At 40.4% G+C, this 19,440-nt stretch overlaps 1 protein-coding gene across 4 annotated transcripts in view; it reads right to left on the bottom strand.

Annotated features, from left to right (window-relative positions):
* Positions 1-19,440, bottom strand: part of ARMH3 (armadillo like helical domain containing 3) — a 186,375-nt gene that overhangs the window by 118,835 nt on the left and 48,100 nt on the right. For 3 of the 4 annotated variants that reach the window (XR_012922829.1, XR_001155313.3, XM_012769443.3), the window contains exons 15-19: positions 15,595-15,696; positions 8,827-8,885; positions 6,649-6,714; positions 5,486-5,555; positions 4,348-4,408 (exon numbers count right to left, since the gene is read on the bottom strand). Coding sequence is in view for 2 of the 4 variants with exons in the window: in XM_012769443.3 (XP_012624897.1) it covers positions 4,348-4,408; positions 5,486-5,555; positions 6,649-6,714; positions 8,827-8,885; positions 15,595-15,696 (358 nt within the window). In the remaining 2 variants the exon portion in view is untranslated. The remainder of the gene's footprint in view (positions 1-4,347; positions 4,409-5,485; positions 5,556-6,648; positions 6,715-8,826; positions 8,886-15,594; positions 15,697-19,440) is intronic. The other variant, XM_012769470.3, reaches the window with a different exon arrangement.

Below are 19,440 nucleotides of genomic sequence, written 5' to 3'. Positions count from 1 at the left end.
GTGATATAAATTGCAGTATAAATCATCCTAATAGTTTCCAAATCATCTGATTTTTAGAAATTATGATGTGATCTTCTGTTTGATACATTTGTCACTAGCTAAATGATGCCCTTATTTGAGCTATGATTTGCCTTAGCAATCTACAAACTCATCTATCAACTTCCCCATGAGACTGATAGTTATTAGGTTCCTCGTGCTAACAGCTTTGTCACAGACAGCAAAGGTGGCTAGTCGCTGCCCACACATGACCAGCCATGCACAGTACATTCCTGGGTGCCAGCACCTCTCACATGGCCTGGATCTGGACAGCTATGGCTCCTGCTGACAATGCCATCCCACCAACATTGAGCCACTGTGGAGTAGCACTGAGATGCTACCTGTATCCCCAACCCCTGCTGCCACCACTCTCTGGTTCCTGCAGAGGCTATCCACATTCACTTTGCTCCTAGGCCCTGTTCCTATCTTCATAGTCACCCAAAAGGTGACCTCATTAGCCTTGTGGTTTCAATAACTTATACTATTTATCAAACAGAATGAAAATTTTAACAATTGCTATAGCCTTAACTCCCAAGGTACTGTTTCTTGGGGGGAGTGAGGGGGGGTCTTTAATGTGTGTAACAGTTTCCTATTTTGACACAAGACAGGTTTCACTTGCTCCTGAAATCTTACAGGGCCTACTGAAGTCTACCTTTCTTCTGGTGCCTACCTACAGGTTTGGAAATATCTGACTTAAGAAGTGTCCAAGTTTTCCATGTAAGAGTAACTCAAAGGAGAGTTTACCCTCCCAGGAGACTATTTCCCCTCACTCCCAAATCTTGTAGCAGCAATGGGGGTGGCAATAAGAATCAAGGAGTACAGCTGGGAATAGACATTAATTGGTTAGGTTTTCCTACCTCTTATTGTCCCAGGCAAAGCTTTTCTTTCTTTCTCTCTCTCTCTTTCTTTTTTGGTATAAACACCTTCTCCCATCATTACTTTGCCTACAGCATTCATACACAGATGTGAAATTGCTTCATTTCTGACCCAGACTTTGGCTTTGAGTATTAAGTCTTTCCATACTCTGTATTTCTTCATATTTCACTAGGAGGATTACAAACTTATCTGAAATGGCAGAAATTCATTTTGCTTTCAATTTTCCAGTCTGCTGTACATTACAGAAAAGCAGTACATAATGAGAAGTGAGAGCAACAACCTGGCCCGTTGCCCAGCTTGGAGCCGATAGGTTCACCTGAAGAGGACTTGATGCTCCAAATACCAAAAACTGAAAAGAAAGCTGGAAGTAGAGGAAGAAAGATGTGGAAACATGCCTATGGGTAGCAATGAAAAAAGTGAATTCCGCCTGAGGGTGGGACCTTCTGCCCAGCCTCTGTCAACTTGATGCCTCATTATCTTTTCCATCTTCCCGAACCTCAAGATAGTCAATTAGGGAGCCAGCAGAAAAAAAGCACCTACGAAAGCAAGGCAATACAAAAACTCTTTTGGGGGTGAAGTTAGGAACTAGGGAGAGGTAGAGGATAAAACATTAGCATAAACCAGATTCACTGGCTAGGAATTTAAGGGTTTGGGTGGATATATACCTGTAACTTTACAGCACTGAACACACAATCTTAGCATGTCATCTCCACCTTGAACTGCTCCCCATCATCCACTTAATCTCAGGCAAGCTTTTTTCTTCTCTTACCCTTCCTCCACATACCCTATACTCTAACCATCTGGAATCACTTTCTATTGACCAAAACATACCACACTTTCAAGCCTTCAAGCCCCTAAACATGCTGGTCCCTTATCTGGTATGTCCTTCCTCACTCTTCCACATAGAAAACTCCTAATGTTTCTTCATGACTGAGGTCAAATACAACCTTCTCTGATGCCCCAATCAGCATAGTCACTTATGTACAGCCTCTGGTGTCAAAGAGACACAAGTCTGAATCTTGGTTATGCACACTAGCTATGTACTTGTGGTACCAGCCTACAAGGTGGCCTCCAACAATCCCCACCTCCTGGTAGTCATATCTTTGTAAAGTCCCTTTACACACTGTATCAGGGCTGGTCTGTGGGACCAATAGAAATGGTATAGCACTTGAGATTAGGTTATAGAAGATAATATGGCTTCTCCATCTTGGTCTCTTACTCTTTTTCTCCTGGATTACTTGCTTCGGGGGAAGACAGCTCCCATGCTGAGCGCTCCCAATGGAGAGGCCAACATGGTGAAGAACTGAGGCTTGCCAACAACCACCACATGAGCTTAAAAGCAGATTCCCCAGCCCCAGTAGAAACTTAGAAGCCTGCAGGCCCAGCTAACACTTTGCAGCCTTGTGAAAGACCCTATGCCAAAGCTATTTCGCTAAGCTTCTCCTGGATTCCTGAACCACAGAAACTGGGAGAGAGAAACGTTTATTTTAAACCACTAGGTTTTGGGATAGTTTGTTACATAGCAATAAATAACTAATACAACAGTGAAAGGATGGTAACAGACCATTTTTACAGTAAGAAAATATGGGTTCAAGTCCAAGTAATAGTGCCTACTAAAGAATAACCCTGGGCAAAGCATGTAATCTCCTGAGCCTCAGTTTCCTTACTAGTAAAATGAGAAAACTGGGACTACATTAATATATACAAAGTATATACAGGTACAAAATAAATAATAGCACATCCTAAAACTAGAACATACTTAAATCAAGCCAGAAGCTCTGAACAAAAACAAACCTGAACCCTAAGATACTAAGGTTCAGAGATCCCATCTAAAATAAGCAGAAGGCCAGGTGCAGTGTCTCATGCCTATAATCCTAGCACTCTGGGAAAATGAGGCAGGAAGATCACTTTGAGCCCAGGAGTTTGATGTTGCAGTAAGCCATGATGATGCCACTATACTCCAGCCTAAAAAACAGAGAGAGACTCTGTCTCAAAAAAAATTAATAGGCCGGGCGCTGTGGCTCACGCCTGTAATCCTAGCTCTTGGGAGGCCGAGGCGGGCGGATTGCTCAAGGTCAGGAGTTCAAAACCAGCCTGAGCAAGAGCGAGACCCCGTCTCTACTATAAATAGAAAGAAATTAATTGGCCAACTGATATATATATAAAAAATTAGCCGGGCATGGTGGCGCATGCCTGTAATCCCAGCTACTCAGGAGGCTGAGGCAGAAGGATCACTCAAGCCCAGGAGTTTGAGGTTGCTGTGAGCTAGGCTGACGCCACGGCACTCACTCTAGCCTGGACAACAAAGTGAGACTCTGTCTCAAAAAAAAAAAAATTAAAAAAAAAAAAAAAAAATTAATAATAATGAATTTTAAAAAATAAGCAGAAAACTCATCTGTTAAGTATTATAAAAAGCAGCTTTTTATGGTCTTTGAATTGAAGTAAATAATCAGATTTACTTCGAAATACCTAAAAGATATGAAAAAATGGAAACTGTAACCTACTTACCTAAAAGTAAAATTTTTATCATTATTTCAAACCTAGGAAGCCAAGACTATGTAGTCTACAATCAGTCTAAAAAGCTGGAGTCTAAAAAGTCTAAAAAGCTCTATTTAAAGTAAAATATTTTATTCCTCCCTAGATCCCAGGCCTGGCACTGGAATGAGGTACACTGAGTTAGCTGTGCCCCAAACTACTCTCTTGCCCCAAAATATGGAGGTACCAATTCTGCTGTTAGACTCAATTAAGATGCTTTCTAAGGAATAAAGATAATATACATATTTAGGATCACATTAATGTGGCATAGATGTCCTTGGGTATTAAAGAGAAGAAGAATGCAGAACTGGCAAAAAAGAAAGAAAACCTGAGGCTTAAACTTATTAAAATATGATGATTTTTCATTGCCTATAGTTGTCCTCATTATAAAGACTTGTGATAGACAATCAGATCTCCTCTGGAGAAGAATCTCCCAGCCAGGCCACTGGAAACATGATCTTCCTAGCTAGCAGGCCTTTAGCTAGGCTGTCAGGACAATGTAGGCTAAGAATGGACCAGAAGCTCTAGCTCTTTGACCTCTTCCTATCTTCTAACTTCTACTAACCACTTTGATGCTACAGCTCAGAGACAACAAAGTGGTCTGCTGGAATCACATATCTTTGGATTACAATATCCCCCTATGATCACTGCTTTAATACAACAGCCCTGCTCTTCATGCAGCGTGCCTAAAAGAGATAATGAAGATATGTGCAGAATCCAAACTAAGGTTTGTACCCTTGCCCCCTTCTGAAAAGATGTACAAATCCAGGCCATAAAATATTCCCTGACACTTCTCTACACACAAGTATGTTTGTCTTGAAGTATATACAGATCACAAACTTTCTATCACTCAATTCTTTAAAATAGAGTTGCATACATTAAAGGAACTACAATACTTACACATAGAGATCCATAGGAAACTCCTTCATCATGTGTGTTACTATAAACTCTACCATCAGGTCTGAAAGGTGAAAGAAGAAAAATTCAATCAATTACAATGAAATTCATTCCCTGCCTTTGAGTTGGAAAAAAAGCTTATGAGTACACCCTACACTCATGTTGAATGGCAACCACTAACCACATCTGTATTCACCTGCACTTAAACTTATTTTATATAAGGCACTTTTGGCAACACTGTTCACCATCTGTCACTTGTAAAGTAACAAGAAAATTAGTTCACTCTCCTATTTCCAAAAAGATACCTTGACCTGCTAATAAATTCAGATACAAGGAAAATTTCATTGTATAGATATTTCGTACCATGGCACTAATGAAAAATGCCAGAGGGACATATTCTGAGACTAGAGCAATGAGACAAGCAGGGATGAAATTAAGGATCACACCTGTGTAACAGGAGACTCAGCTGTAAAGTTATGTCAGTCGATCTCATCTCACTATCATGTTCAGTTTGACAGACACTGACTAAAATGGTCTGTGGGGCTTTGGGTCAATACAGGCTTATTATATAGTCTTAATTACTGTTTCTAAAATCAAGTAGATTTAGTTACTGAACCTGAATATGCAAGTGAAATGGAATTAAGAGTTCAGCTAACTCCTCTGAGAAAAATGTAGAATTCTAGGCAGACAAAAATTACCCAAGATACATCCCCCTACCTGTCAGCTCTGTCAGCCTCAGCTCAAGCTTAATTTACTCAAAGGAAGTTTTGTATATCTGAACCTTGAACTCCAAGCCTCCTGGCCAGCTGACACATCAATTTGGACCAAGAAAGGGAGGGAAGAATTTGAAATCTTCATCAGGAGTAAGACATTTTACAAATTTAAATTATACAACAAGTTTAGACATAGCTATTTGTTTCCCTGGAATGATTTTTTTCTTTGAACAACTGCACCCTTTTATTGAGCACTCTATTCATGGGTTTGCTTTACCAAACACATGTTTTCTCAGGCCAGGGAAGAAACATAACTGGTAACAACTTCTCTGAGGAAGCAGCACGTCAACCAAGATCTACTCCTCATCTTAATCATGAAAACCTATCACTGTCACAGAAAAATGCCAATTTTGATAATACTCACTCACCCAGTACTGCACATACTAAAGGGCGGCATGGAAGGTTCTTGTCTGCGGCCTTCTTCCTATGTCTCATTGGCTTCACACACAAAAAAAGAAAGGAAATTAGTAGGTACCTAAACTGATATCCAATGGTTCATCATCATGTTTCTCATAAAAATAAAATCACTGTTACAGAGATGCTACTTTTTCTTTCCTTTTCTAGGGGTGGGGTACGGTAGGGTGGGGCAGGGAGGACTTGTGAATGCTTCTGAGGTATCAACGCAGGCCTGTGACAAAAATACAATTCACAGAGTATTTACAGGAAAAGTGATAGGATGACAGGGATTCATGTAAAATAAGGCACGAAAAAAAGTATGGATAAATAGACGACATGACAATGGCAAATGTTGGTCATTACTGAAGCAAGTGGTGGACACATAGGCTTCCATTATGTATTTCTTATTCTGTGTATATTGTTCACTCCCAAAATAAAAAGTAAAATTTATAGATAGAAAAGGAAAAAAAAAGAAAAAGAAAAAAAAAGAAGAAAAAAATATATATAATTCACAACAAGACAACATCTCCAAAGGGGACTGGAGCATACTACATACTAATGGGAAAGCTGTTGTTTTTACTTTGATTTTATCTATACAAGTGGCATTACTAACAACAAAAGAGGTACACTGGTATATTTCTTAGACAATAAAAAAGAAGTAGTGATGGTGGCAGCTACAGAAGGAGCAACAGTAGCTGCAAAAAACAAAAGCTTCAAATCTAAAGCTCAGTGTGATATTTTTTAAACATATCTCCATGCTTTAGGAAATTCCCTGATACTCCATATTCTATTTGCCCCACCTCTCAGATGAATACATCAAAGATGATATTATATTTTGAAAACAAAAGGCTCAGACCCATCTCCTTGTTGAAATCCATGTTATTGATCCATTCCAATAGCACTGCCATGGGTATACAGTTGTAGATCTTTCTATCTTCTCTTAAATGAGAAACATCTCTACAACACACAAACAATCCCAACAACAAGCATGGGTCTGTTGAACAGCACTCATGTAAGAGCCCTTTTGTACAATTTTCCATGCACATTTGTTCTGGTAGGATCGATTTTATTCCAACCCTGCCAACACACAAAACATTTCCTCTAAGAAAAAACAAGAAGCAAAAGAAACACCTACCATTCTGTGTAAGTTTACTCGAAAATTCATGTTGTCATCATGCAAAAATGCATTGGCATACTGATCCTAATAAAAATACAGAGAAAAAGGAATGAGAATATACTTAAGAAACTCAGTCTGTAATTTATCACACTTCATATAAATCCTTGGGCTTTAAGAACTTTGAAGATCAATTGGAAAGCTAATGGGATGAGCCTAGAGCCTTTACATCAAACCTTACTTAAGTCATCAGATTTTACTTGGTTATAATTTCCACGTATGTCTCTAACTGGTCAGAAATCTCTAAGCAAATTAAAAACAATAAAAATTAAGGCACAGGAAACAGCTATCAAGTACCCATAATGGTTAAAAATTTTAAAAAATTAAAAATTAAGACACAGGGACTTGAGAAAAATGCTGAGAGTAATCTGTTTTCCTATTCCCTCTTCCTTCCCATCTGCTCAGGGAGCTGGCTCTTTTTGTGACAGCTTAAAAGTTTTCACTGGGGCTGTAGGATGCACGTGCAGGCTCCACACAAGGCTTTTGGAGTAAGAAGAGAGGTCTGTGCTCTGCTAGGAATGGACTCAGCACAGCAGGAGAAAACTGCTGCCCAGGCAGTGTGGAAGCAGGCAGTGTCTATCCCTGGCTTTGCTGAAGACTGATGGAAAATCAGTCTTATTACCAAACCATAGATTGGTAATAAACATCCCTTGGCCCTTTCACAATACGTTTTCTGAAGATCTGACATGCCTACAGGCTCTAATTACTAGGAAGTCTTACTATTTGTGAAAAACAACTCCTTCAAAGATTTTCCTTGAAAGACTTTCGAAAAACAATTATACCAGGTCCACTGCTAATAAGCAGCTCTTCCATAACACGCCACCCCAACCTTGTGAAAAGCAGGTCATCTTTCCACAGAGACCATAAAAAGAGAAAGTCTGTGAGAGTTCTTTACTCCATGTGGACCACCTTTACTCTTTTTCTTAAGAGAGAAAAGAGCAGTGTAAGGAGGGAGGGTGAAGCTATAAATTCAGCTCTAAACTGACTCAAAGGCCGGGCGCGGTGGCTCATGCCTGTAATCCTAGCACTCTGGGAGGCCGAGGCGGGCGGATTGCTCGAGGTCAGGAGTTCAAAACCAGCCTGAGCAAGACCCCCGTCTCTACCAAAATATAGAAAGAAATTAATTGACTAACTAAAAATATATATACAAAAAAAATTAGCCGGGCATGGTGGCGCATGTCTGTAGTCCCAGCTACTAGGGAGGCTGAGGCAGTAGGATCGCTGAGCCCAGGAGATTGAGGTTGCTGTGAGCCAGGCTGACGCCACGGCACTCACTCTAGCCTGGGCAACAAAGTGAGACTCTGTCTCAAAAAAAAAAAAAAAAAACTGACTCAAGTTCTGCCATACCTATGTGTCACCACGATGTATGGTGAATTCGAGCCTAATTAGTCCAACCAAAAGTGCCGCCTTATAAAGTTGAAGCATTTCTTCTCTTTCCCCTTGGCACTTCTTCACCAAACTGCAATCCACCCAGCTTTACTGAGTTTCCAATTCTCCTCTCTGGCTTTATTCTCTCCCTCTCCACTCCTTCACCCACAGGAAACTTCAGGTCCTTTGGTAAAATTTATTTTATTTTATTTTTTTAGAGACTAGGATCTCACTATGTTGCCCAGGCTGGAGTGCAGTGGCTATTCACAGGTACAATCAAAGGCACTACAAGCCTCAAACTCCTGGGCTCAAGAGATCCTCTTGCCTCAGCCTCTTGAGTACTTGGGACTAAAGGCATGCTCCTTTTTAATTTTGCTAAATGTGAAAGATCTAATATGAGCAGCTTCAATTATTTGGGCAGGATTATTTTTTCTAAAGAGATATAAGTCTCTTGTTTAAAATTCTTAAGAGCCGGAATCTTCCCATTCTCAATGATAGCAGTTATCATATCACAATTTATTATTAGCTCATCTAATAAATGCTAACTGAGCCTCTACTATATGCCATACACTGAGAATATACTGGTAAAGGAGAAAAAGTCCCTGTTGTCAGAGCTTATACTCCAGTGAAAGGAGACAGACAATACAAAAGAGGACGATTTCTCTCCCAAGCCTTAGGACCCTAAAAGTCAGGAGCTAGAGGGGCACCAAGGCAGGAAAAGACAGTGTTTTGTAAGAGACTGACTAATACCAGAAGGCTAGTAAGACCTACCTCTGCAATACATGTAAGGATAATCAGACAGAGTTTGCCACTGTGAAGCCTGTGTTCATCTGTAAAGAAAAATAATAAACCCTTCTCTGTAAATCATCCAGACCATGTTACAATAGAGGACAAAGATTTACATCATAAAAAGAAACATTCACACTTTCTCTCTACACAAAATTCATGAATGAAAATCAAGGTACTACTAGAGAAATTCTTGCTTCCATCCTAGGCAAAAGAATTTCTCCAGATTTTTTTCTTAAATATCCTGGTAGTCTGTGAACAGCTAAACATGTTCCTGAGAGCCACTGAACTCTTATGATGGCCTCTATTCTCATGGCCCAAAGTAGGACCATACCCTTTGCTTCCAGATCAGCTCTTTGCTTCTGGTCCACTCCCTTTTCCACCCCCTCATCCACTAGCTATACGCATCACCATCTGTACCCACCTACCACAAAGTGTAGGAAGATTTCATGACTGTTCACAGCAAACTGACAATGAAATCAGAAAGAAATTAACTGGAGACCAGGGTCCAGCCCATGCATCTCCTTGCACTATGCACATTATTATGACCTGGAAAGCTGCCAAAGTTATTTACTTAGCACTTACTATGTGGCAGGCACTGTGGTAAGCACTAGAGATATAGCACTGAACTAAACAGGCCAAGGTTCTTAGTTTCCCAGAACTCACATTGTAGTTATTACAGAAGAAAGCAACCTCAACAGCAGGGCTCTATACCCACATACAAGAAACCAAGAAAGAGCTACTCCATCACTGCCAATTACCAGAACCATCAAAGTTTATTTACTTTCCAGGACATTTGTGGGTGAGCAGGTGAAATGAAGGTAAGAAGATGATCATGCCAGCAGATCCAAAGCAGACAAATGGCTCATGATTTTCAAATTAGCTTTAACAGGACCCAGATTGAAGTCCTCTCTGGAGAGAAGACTTCTTAACAGATTAGAATGCTGTAGAAGTTAGCTTACAGTACTTACAGTACTTACCCTTACATGCACCTGCTTCTTCCTCAAAAATGAAGTTAATTAAAACCTAACAACTGGAAGGCATAGTAGGGCTTGTAGTCCAGAAATATATTCACCTCTCTTTAGAGATAGGCAGTACAAAAAGAGTATGATAATCCCTATCTGATACCGCCTGTAGTTTACATCAAAGCTCCTAGGCAGCCAGGAAAGCAATGCCCTTGCCTATGCAAAACTAGATTCATAACACTCTTCTACCTTCCCTCAGCCACAGAGTTTCTCTGGCACTGTCCTTCCTTTCCCCAAAAGCTGATAAGCAACTCCCACAGAAAAGCCTGCAACTATCTTAGCACTTTAAGAAAGTGTCTCTGAGGGGGGAGGAGGGGCAAGGGCAATATACATAACCTTAACATTTGTATCCCCACAATATGCTGGAAAAAATTTAAAAAATAAAAATAAAAACAAAAAAGAAAGTGTTTCTGATTACAAAAGTAAGGCATATTTCATTATAGACAATTTTTTAAACTTAAAAAAAGCACGAAACGCACCTCCCCCCAAAAAACAAAAACTGACTTTAGTCATACCATCCAGATGTCTTAACTGTTAAGACTTTGGTAAATAAATCTTAAATCTAATGTGTATGCATAGACATATGTTGTTGTTTTTTTAATTTTTGCCTAAAATCTTTTTTTTTTTTTTTTGAGATAGGGTCTTGCTCTGACACTCCAGTCCATCTGGAGTGTGATGGACTGATCATAGCTCACTGGGCTCAAATTCCTGGGCTCAAGTGATTCTCCCACCTCAGCCTCCCAAGTAGCTAGGACTACAGGTGCACATCACCACACTGGCTAATTTTTCTTATTTTGCTGTAGACACGGGGTCTTGCTATGTTGCCCAGACTATGTTGTCTCAAACTGCTGGCCTCAAGCAATCCTCCTGCCTCAACCTCCCAAAGTGCTGGGATTACAAGCATGAGCCACCACACCTGGCCCTAAAATCTATTTTAAAGGTTGAGCAGATGCTCCTGCAAGGCTACAACACCAAAGAAAGAAGAATCCCAGGGAAAAAAGGCTTTAAAACTAGAGCCAAATCAAGGAAATAATAAACACAGAATGGAAGGAATGGAGTGATTGGGGAAGAGGAACACAGGTAGTTTCAATAACAAAATGTTTTATTCTTTAAGTTGGATGGTTCACATATGTTCATCATTATGCTTTATAACATGCTATTTCTTTCTTTTTTTTCTTTTTGAGACAGAGTCTCGCTTTGTTGCCTAGGCTAGAGTGAGTGCCGTGGCATCGGCCTAGCTCACAGCAACCTCAAACTCCTGGGCTCAAGCGATCCTACTGCCTCGGCCTCCCAGAGTGCTAGGATTACAAGCGTGAGCCACCACGTCCTGCCAACATGCTATTTCCTATACTTATAAACCTTACAACTGAATATACATATCTATCAAAAGTATCTTTTTATAGGTATCAGACAAAAAATATATAAGAAGAAGAGAAAGATAATATCCTGGGGGTTAAAGAAGAGCCAAGAAAAAGTTGCTTCTATTGCACCTAAAAACATAATGAGATGATGCTGTTGGTCAGGGCAGTCAGCAGGTCAGAGGCTGAGACAGGAAGAGAGTTGGGCCAATGAAGCCACCCACATAGGAGCCATTTTTGAAATTAACTTTTCATTATACCTAACCTTGCCCTTTGCCATATATAGGCCACCTATTGGCAAAGACCTAACCCTGCCTGAGTTTAGAGACAATGTTTGAGACTACCTATTCTGCAATTAATTCAGCCCTTAATTTTGCCATCCATTTTATGGATGGCAAGTGACCAGGACAAAGAGGCTTATATAATCATTAAAGCTAAAAATGAGTTCCAAAAGCCTCAATTCACTGTGTTATATCAGGCAAAACTAAAAGTTCATATTCTGGGTCACAACTATGCAGTTTCTCTCTTCCGTGGTTGCTGCAATATTTCTAGAGAAAGGAAGAGGTTACTGATTTCCATAAAGAAGCAATGGCCTCAGGAAACTCTGATACACAAGAGTCTTGTTATCCTTGCCTGCCAGATCTCACCTGCCAAGTAGTAGAAGTTCAGCCATCTCTACAGCTCCCAATGGACTGTTCTATATTAGGAATTTGTGACATGGACTACTTGCATATATCTCACCCATGCATATAGCTCTCTCTCTTGAAAGAGCACACTCACAAGGCTTAAGAAAAGAAAAAGTCTTAAGTTTGCAAGGCCAAAATCTCTAAGAGCTAATGTAATGACTGAGTGTAACATGGCTTAGGCTCTACCAACCAAGGTTCCCTTTTGCTCTGGCAATTCATTTCCCATATTTATCTTTTGGCTGTCCTATCTCTGTCTATCAGAGATAGGTAGTGTTTCTTTCTCACTCTAAAAAGCCCTGAATCCTGGTCTTCCTCTTCCTTATAGCTGTATATAGCTCCTGCCTTTCAGCTCCACACTGAAATACGTAAAAACCTTCAAACCAGAAACCTGATCACCTCACTGGTAAATAAGAGACTTCTAAAGTATACTTAATGCCTAAAAGAACCTTAAACCACCACATAAGGCATTAGTCTCTCCTCACAGAAAATAAGGTAGCAAAGCCATAGTATTTTAGCAATTTTGCTTCTATGATGGAAACTGGTTATTTTGTTATCTGGAAATCTGAAGTCTGTCCATGGAGCATAATTTAAGAACCCCAACTTAGGCTGGGCATGGTGGCTCACGTCTGTAATCCTAGCACTCTGGGAGGCCGAGGCGGGCGGATTGCTCCAGGGCAGGAGTTCGAAACCAGCCTGAGCAAGACCCCGTCTCTACTATAAATAGAAAGAAATTAATTGGCCAACTAATATATATAGGAAAAATTATCCGGGCATGGTGGCGCATGCCTGTAGTCCCAGCTACTCGGGAGGCTGAGGTAGGAGGATCGCTTGAGCCCAGGAGTTTGAAGTTGCTGTGAGCTAGGCTGATGCCACAGCACTCACTCTAGCCTGGGCAACAAAGCAAGACTCTGTCTCAAAAAAAAACAAAAACAAAAACAAAAAAAACCCAACTTCAACTATTGAGCAGTTAGTTCCTAAAATAGGATTTAAAGATTCTTATAAGAGCTGCTTATAAGAAAGAAAATATGCCAAACTGTTAAGAGTGATTAACTATGGAGAGTTTAATCATAAAGGATTTTCACTAAGTTAACTATTGTCAGAATGTTTTATTTTGTTTTGTTTTTTGAGACAGAGTCTTGCTCTGTTGTCCAGGCTAGAGTGCCAAGGCACTAGCCTAGCTCCCAGCAACCTCAAACTCCTAGGCTCAAGCAATCCTCCTGCCTTAGTCTCCCAAGTAGCTGGGACTACAGGTGTGTACCACCACACCCGGCTAATTTTTTCTATTTTTAGTAAAGACAGGTCTCACTCTTGCTCAGGCTGGTCTCAAACTCCTGAGCTCAAGCGATTCTCCCACCTCAGCCTCTTAGAGTGTTAGGATTACAGGCGTGAGCCACCATGCCAGGCATGTCAGAATGTTTTAATTCTGAACAAGTAATATCTCAATTACTTTTGTATTTAGGGGGAAAAAATCCTTTAAATGGGCCGGGCGCGGTGGCTCACGCCTGTAAGTCTAGCATTCTGGGAGGCCAAGGTGGGCAGATTGCTCAAGGTCAAGAGTTCAAAACTAGCCTGAGCAAGAGCAAGACCCCATCTCTACTATAAATAGAAAGAAGTGAATTGGCCAACTAATATATATATAGAAAAAATTAGCCGGGCATGGTGGCACATGCCTGTAGTCCCAGCTACTTGGGAGGCTGAGGCAGCAGGATTGCTTAAGCCCAGGAGTTTGAGGTTGCTGTGAGCTAGGCTGATGCCACGGCACTCACTCTAGCCTGGGCAACAAAGCAAGACTGTCTCAAAAAAAAAAAAAAAATCCTTTAAATGGGAGAAGACCGCTGGATTAACCTGCAGGTACCAAATAAAATGCTAATAAAAATGTTTATTAAAATGCTAGGTGAGGCCAGGTGCATTGGCTCATGCCTGTAATCCCAGTACTTTGGGAGACTAAGGCAGGAGGATCACTTGAGGCCAGAAGTTCAAGACCAGCCTGGGCAACACAGCAAGACGCTGTCTCAACACAAAACAAAATGGGAAGAAAAATGCTAGCTCAGTGTAACCATGAAATAAAAGGCTTATTTCTAGGGAACCTTAAAATTGGGATATATTCCACTTATATCAGGTACCTAGAGTAGTCTAATTCATAGAGACAGAAAGTAGATTGGGGGTTGTCAGGGCTGAGGGGAGGGGAGATTGGGATGTTAGTGTTTAATCACTTCGGTACCAGCATCGACTATAGTCAATAGCCACAGATGAACGCGCACAGCCGAGCATCTAGTCGATAGCCACAGATGAACACGCACATCGACTTTAGCCAACAGCCGTGATATGAAGGCACACAGCCGAACATCAACTTTAGCCGACAGCAGTGATGTGACTTTTCTAATTTTTCATTTATCAAAATAAAATTGTGAACATTTAAAAACAACGTAATGAAAACATATATGTATATGTTACCTATTCTGATTTACAAGTAAAGCTGCCTGTAAAGTAAAACAAGCTTTCGGTGCTTTAAAGCTTTCCTCATCACACAAGAGCAAAACGGAATCGTCGTCAATGCACAGCACAAACTATAGTTCGTCAATGCACAGCACAAACTATAGTGCGGACTATGAGTGCCGGCTGTGGGCAAAGTTTCATGGCTGGTGAGCACCGTACCAAAGTGGTTAATGGGTACAGAGTTCCATTTTGCACGATGAAAAAGATCTCAAGATGGGGAGGGTGGTGATGATTATACAACAATGTGAATATACTTAATGCCATTGAATTGTACACTTAAAAATGGTTTAGATGGCAAATTTTATGTTATGTATATTTTACCACAATGAAAAAATTAAATAAATAAAAACTGTGAACACTCATATAAATCTAGTATAAAGAAAAAACAATAAGTAGGGAAAAAAAGATAAAACTGGGATACATTCTGGATAGAGTTTACTGAGTCTCTTCCCAACCCCTTCTTATTCCTAGGCCGGCTACTCCTAGTCTACCACCAATAAAAAGGCCATACTCAAGAGGACTGCTTGAGCCCAGGAGGTCAAGGTTGCAGTGAGCTATGATTGCCCCACTGCTCTCCAGCCTGGGCAACACAGCAAGACCCCGTCTCTTAAAAGAAAAAAAAAAGGCCATAACAAAATCATAAACAGAGGAAGAACAGGAAATCAGAAAAATATTTAATTTTTTGCAATACCCAGTCCTCTCCCACTTCCACTCTGCATTTCTAGGACGGACACTGATACTTCTATTTTAAGTGTTAAGGAACACAGTCCCTCTGAATCTCACCTCCTCCTACTGTACTCTGCACAACAGTCTTCTAATTCTCACCACAAACTGATGGTTTCAGTTCTTGTCCTCAAAAGGGAATTCCCTGAAGCGTGCTAATCCCCCTACTTCCCACACATAAGAGTCTACATCTACTTAGCAAGATCTGCTGAAAAGACTTGCTAATTTTTGTAGAGACCAGTTTTTTTCCTGTTCTATTTTTGAGCACACCCCTCTCGCTTCAGGTTTTACCACCACCACCTAATTGTCATCTAGCAGTGAGAAATCACTGTTTTCCAGTAATCTAGACCATGCACAGGACCCAATGGAGCATCTTGTTAAAGCTTCAAAACATTAATGCTGCCCTTAGATTCTAGCTGCCTGTCACATCTCCTACTTCCTGATCCCCAATGTAGCATGCCTTACCTTTGGTGTCCTGCATAACAATTGAGCTATACTTTAAGAAGGTTATCAGTAGATTACTGGTCTGTACATCTGCATCCAGTGGGAGTTCCACAGAACTTATAACTGGAATAGAACAGATAAAATGCACTTAGCCTGTAACATATTCCATCTAACACTTCTACCCACATAGCCAATTTGCCAGCAGGCAAGAAAATCACTAAATAAGCTTTTTACACAACAGAGGGAGAACCAAGTACTTATAAAACTTCCTTCCTAGGCTTCTAGAGCCCATTCCTACTCCCAAAATTAAGCCTCATGACCTTCTCTCCTATCTAGGACTAGTCTCTAGGAACAGTGCTTTTCTCTAAACATCCTATGAGGGGTACGTTGATTTCACTTTCAGGCCCAAGTAATCCAAAAGAGTTCAGGGCCCTTCTTAAAGGCATTTTGATATCTACCTAAAGGATAGATCTCAATAAAGATGAGCTTTGCTTTGATGAGTCTCCTCCTTAAAATAAATGAAGATTCTTATAAGAAGAAATATTGCTCAATTTTAAGAAGAAACCTTTAGGCTGGAAATACCCAAGGATGGAGGGGGAAAAAGTTCAGGTAGAATTACATTCAAATTCTACCACTTAATCCCTTCCTCCCAAAAAGGGAACCTGAGAAGGAATGTTAGACTAAAAACGGATGAATATTATTGATTGGGATAGCTGGGAACTGAGTTTTATATACCCAGCTGCTATTTCCAAGAGAAATCCTCCTCACTAATCTCTGAGCCACAGTCCCAATGAACAACAAAGGACCAGACCAGGGCTGACCCATACAGAACACAGTCTTAATGTAGACCTCCCAAAATTCTAAGACTTTAAATTAGACTTAGATAAGCTGTTAAGTGCTTTCACACTAACACATAATATATAAGCAAAAGGAGGTTTATGATGGCCCAGACAAGCTAGAGAATCTATAGCTTTCTGCTGCATTTTCGGCCATGAAGACTCAGCTGAGTTTGGGATATTACTCATAATACGTATTCATAACCATAATGGATCCCTCTGGAGTTATTATGATGTATGCAGAGAACATTTATTAACAATGGTAAACACTTGCATATTATGGACCTATAATACACAACAAGCACAACAAAAAGCCTTATGAGAAGAAATCAGCATGCCCAAGCCTTGGCTGTTTTCCCACAGTTCAGCCCCTAAGAACTAAACGGTCTTAACTCATGTTATGGGTTAAAGACCTGAGACTGTCATTTCAAATCCCAGTCTATTTTAAAGCTCAGAGCCCATAATCATTCCATTGTCCAATACAAAGAGGCCTCTAACTGGTAAATGGGACTTTTTTCCCTGCTCACACACAGTAATAAAAGGAAAACTATCTTACATAATATGCAGAAATATAGAAGTATATGTATTTTTAGTTTACCAGAAAGTCTCCTCATGCCAAGGCTGGGCTGTCAAATGTCAAGTCTGAGCTGAGAACAAATGTTATAGCTAAACTGCTGGCTTTTAAAAATAATGGCTCCAGTGACATACCTTTAAATATAACTGGGCTACTGAGCACTACTATAATTAACAACCAAAAATTAAAAACAAGGTTTTAATACTTAGGACCCCTACAGAAAGGAAATGAGTTAGAAGAGCGGAAAAAGAACAAATAGAACAGAGACAGAATAAAATCCCTCACAAATTAAAATCTTCTTCCTAATGAAGAGTCATTCCTTGATCTTTGGCTTCATAATTCTTCCCAGCGGCTTTTTTCAAGGGAGACAGTCATTTGAAAGTGGGCTGACTTGATCTTCCCACTAGAAAAAATAAAAGCTCACTGGTTGTAGGTAAGTAAGCACAAATCCTGCCATTGCATAATCAAGTGTGTGGGTGGAAGTGTTCACAACGAACAGTTTGAAAGGCAGTTCTCTGAGGCATCCAAACCCCAACATCACATGGAATTCATATATATATATATAAACACACACACGGCTTTTGATATCCATGGTAACCAGGCAGGCTTCATCAACTTAAAGAGAAAGTATAGTATTTCCATTGGATTATTCAGTGACCTGAATAAACAGAGACAAGTAGGCAATCCTCACTACTTGCTACTTCTCATTAAGATGTTTTAGAATTTAGCTTTCAATTCCAAATGGATCCAAATTGCTACCATTGACCTGAATATCAATGGCACCTTCCTGTCATGCTCTGTACTGCTTCTACTTCCTTAAAGTGCTACTGCTACAGGTGCTATATAAAAACTTAAGGGAAGAAAAGCAGAACAAAGGTCATTTTACATACAAACAGTAGGAAGGCACAAAGAAAGGATCAAAGTTGAATTTCCTGTACTTCTTTACCCAAAATGAGGTCAACATTTGAGGTGTAACATCAAGTATCAACTTAGAATGTTTTTAGACTAATATAGTCTACCAAACACACTCAGCCTACAACAGAACAAACTCAGATAACACGAAGTTTTGGGGGCAAATTTCACAATTTATTTTCAGTTACCTTTTTCTTAGGTTCTAGCCATAAGATTTACATAGGGGAAACTTTGTTATTGTTTCTAGGGGGAGAAGTCTTAGATACCCACGAAACTCCCAATTATAATACATTCAAAGCCTATCATTTCCAACTGGGAGTGGCTGACGACAGACGCATGACAGTGAGCAAATCTCAGGTTCATATTCTCATTCATTTATTCAACAAATATTTACTAAGCAATTACCATGCCAGGCACTATGTTAGGCATATAGTAGTAAACAAAACAGACATGGTCCCTGCCCTGATTATATGTTTTGGTTCTTTTTTTTTTTTTTTTTTTTTTTTGAGACAGAGTCTCACTTTGTTGCCCAGGCTAGAGTGAGTTCCATGGCGTCAGCCTAGCTCACAGCAACCTCAAACTCCTGGGCTCAAGCAATCCTCCTGTCTCAGCCTCCCGAGTAGCTGGGACTACAGGCATATGCCACCATGCCCGGCTAATTTTTCCTATATATATTAGTTGGCCAATTAATTTCTTTCTATTTATAGTAGAGACGGGGTCTCGCTCTTGCTCAGGGTGATTTCGAACTCCTGACCTTGAGCAATCCGCCCGCCTCGGCCTCCTCGAGTGCTAGGATTACAGGCGTGAGCCACCGCACCCGGCCCCATGTTTTGGTTCTTAATCACTATTCTCACTAATCTTAAGCAATCTGCTTCATTTCTCTGGCCTCAATTCTTTCATCTGTCCAATGGTAACATGAGAAAACATTACCATTTTACATTTATTTCAGGACTTTACAGTCACAAGGTGATATTTTTCATAATATATCATCTGAGCCTCACAAGTACCCTGAGAGTTTGGCAGGACAGACATTACTGACCTTTGAGGTCCCTTTCAGATCTAGCACTCCATGATTCTACAATCTCTCCCTGAGGAGGACAAGCTGAAGCTATATAGCCTCTTATACAGAAAAAAGCACTTCACTATCTTTTCTAAAGTTTTATTTAGGACTTCAAGAGTTCTGGAGGGCAGTATTACAGACAAATTAAATTGAAAGATCAATAATTATATTCTTTATTTTGAGACAGAGTCTCGCTCTGTCACCCGAGCTAGAGTGCATTGTGCAGAGGCGTCATCTTAGCTCACTGCAACCTGAAATTCCTAGGCTCAAGTGATCCCTCTGCCTCAGTCTTCCAAGTAGCTGGGACCACAGGTGCATACCACCACACCTGGCTAATTTTTCTTTTTCTTTTTTGTAGAGCTGGGTCTGGCTCTTGCTGAGGCTGGTCTCAAACTCCTGGCCTCGAGCAGTCCTTCCATCTCAGCCTCCCAACGTGCTAGGATTACAGGCGTGAGCCACCTTGTCCAGCATGAAAGATCAGCAAT

Source organism: Microcebus murinus, chromosome 14 (assembly GCF_040939455.1).
Source record: "Microcebus murinus isolate Inina chromosome 14, M.murinus_Inina_mat1.0, whole genome shotgun sequence".
Taxonomy (NCBI): domain Eukaryota; kingdom Metazoa; phylum Chordata; class Mammalia; order Primates; family Cheirogaleidae; genus Microcebus; species Microcebus murinus.
This window is presented reverse-complemented; position numbering and strand designations above follow the sequence as displayed.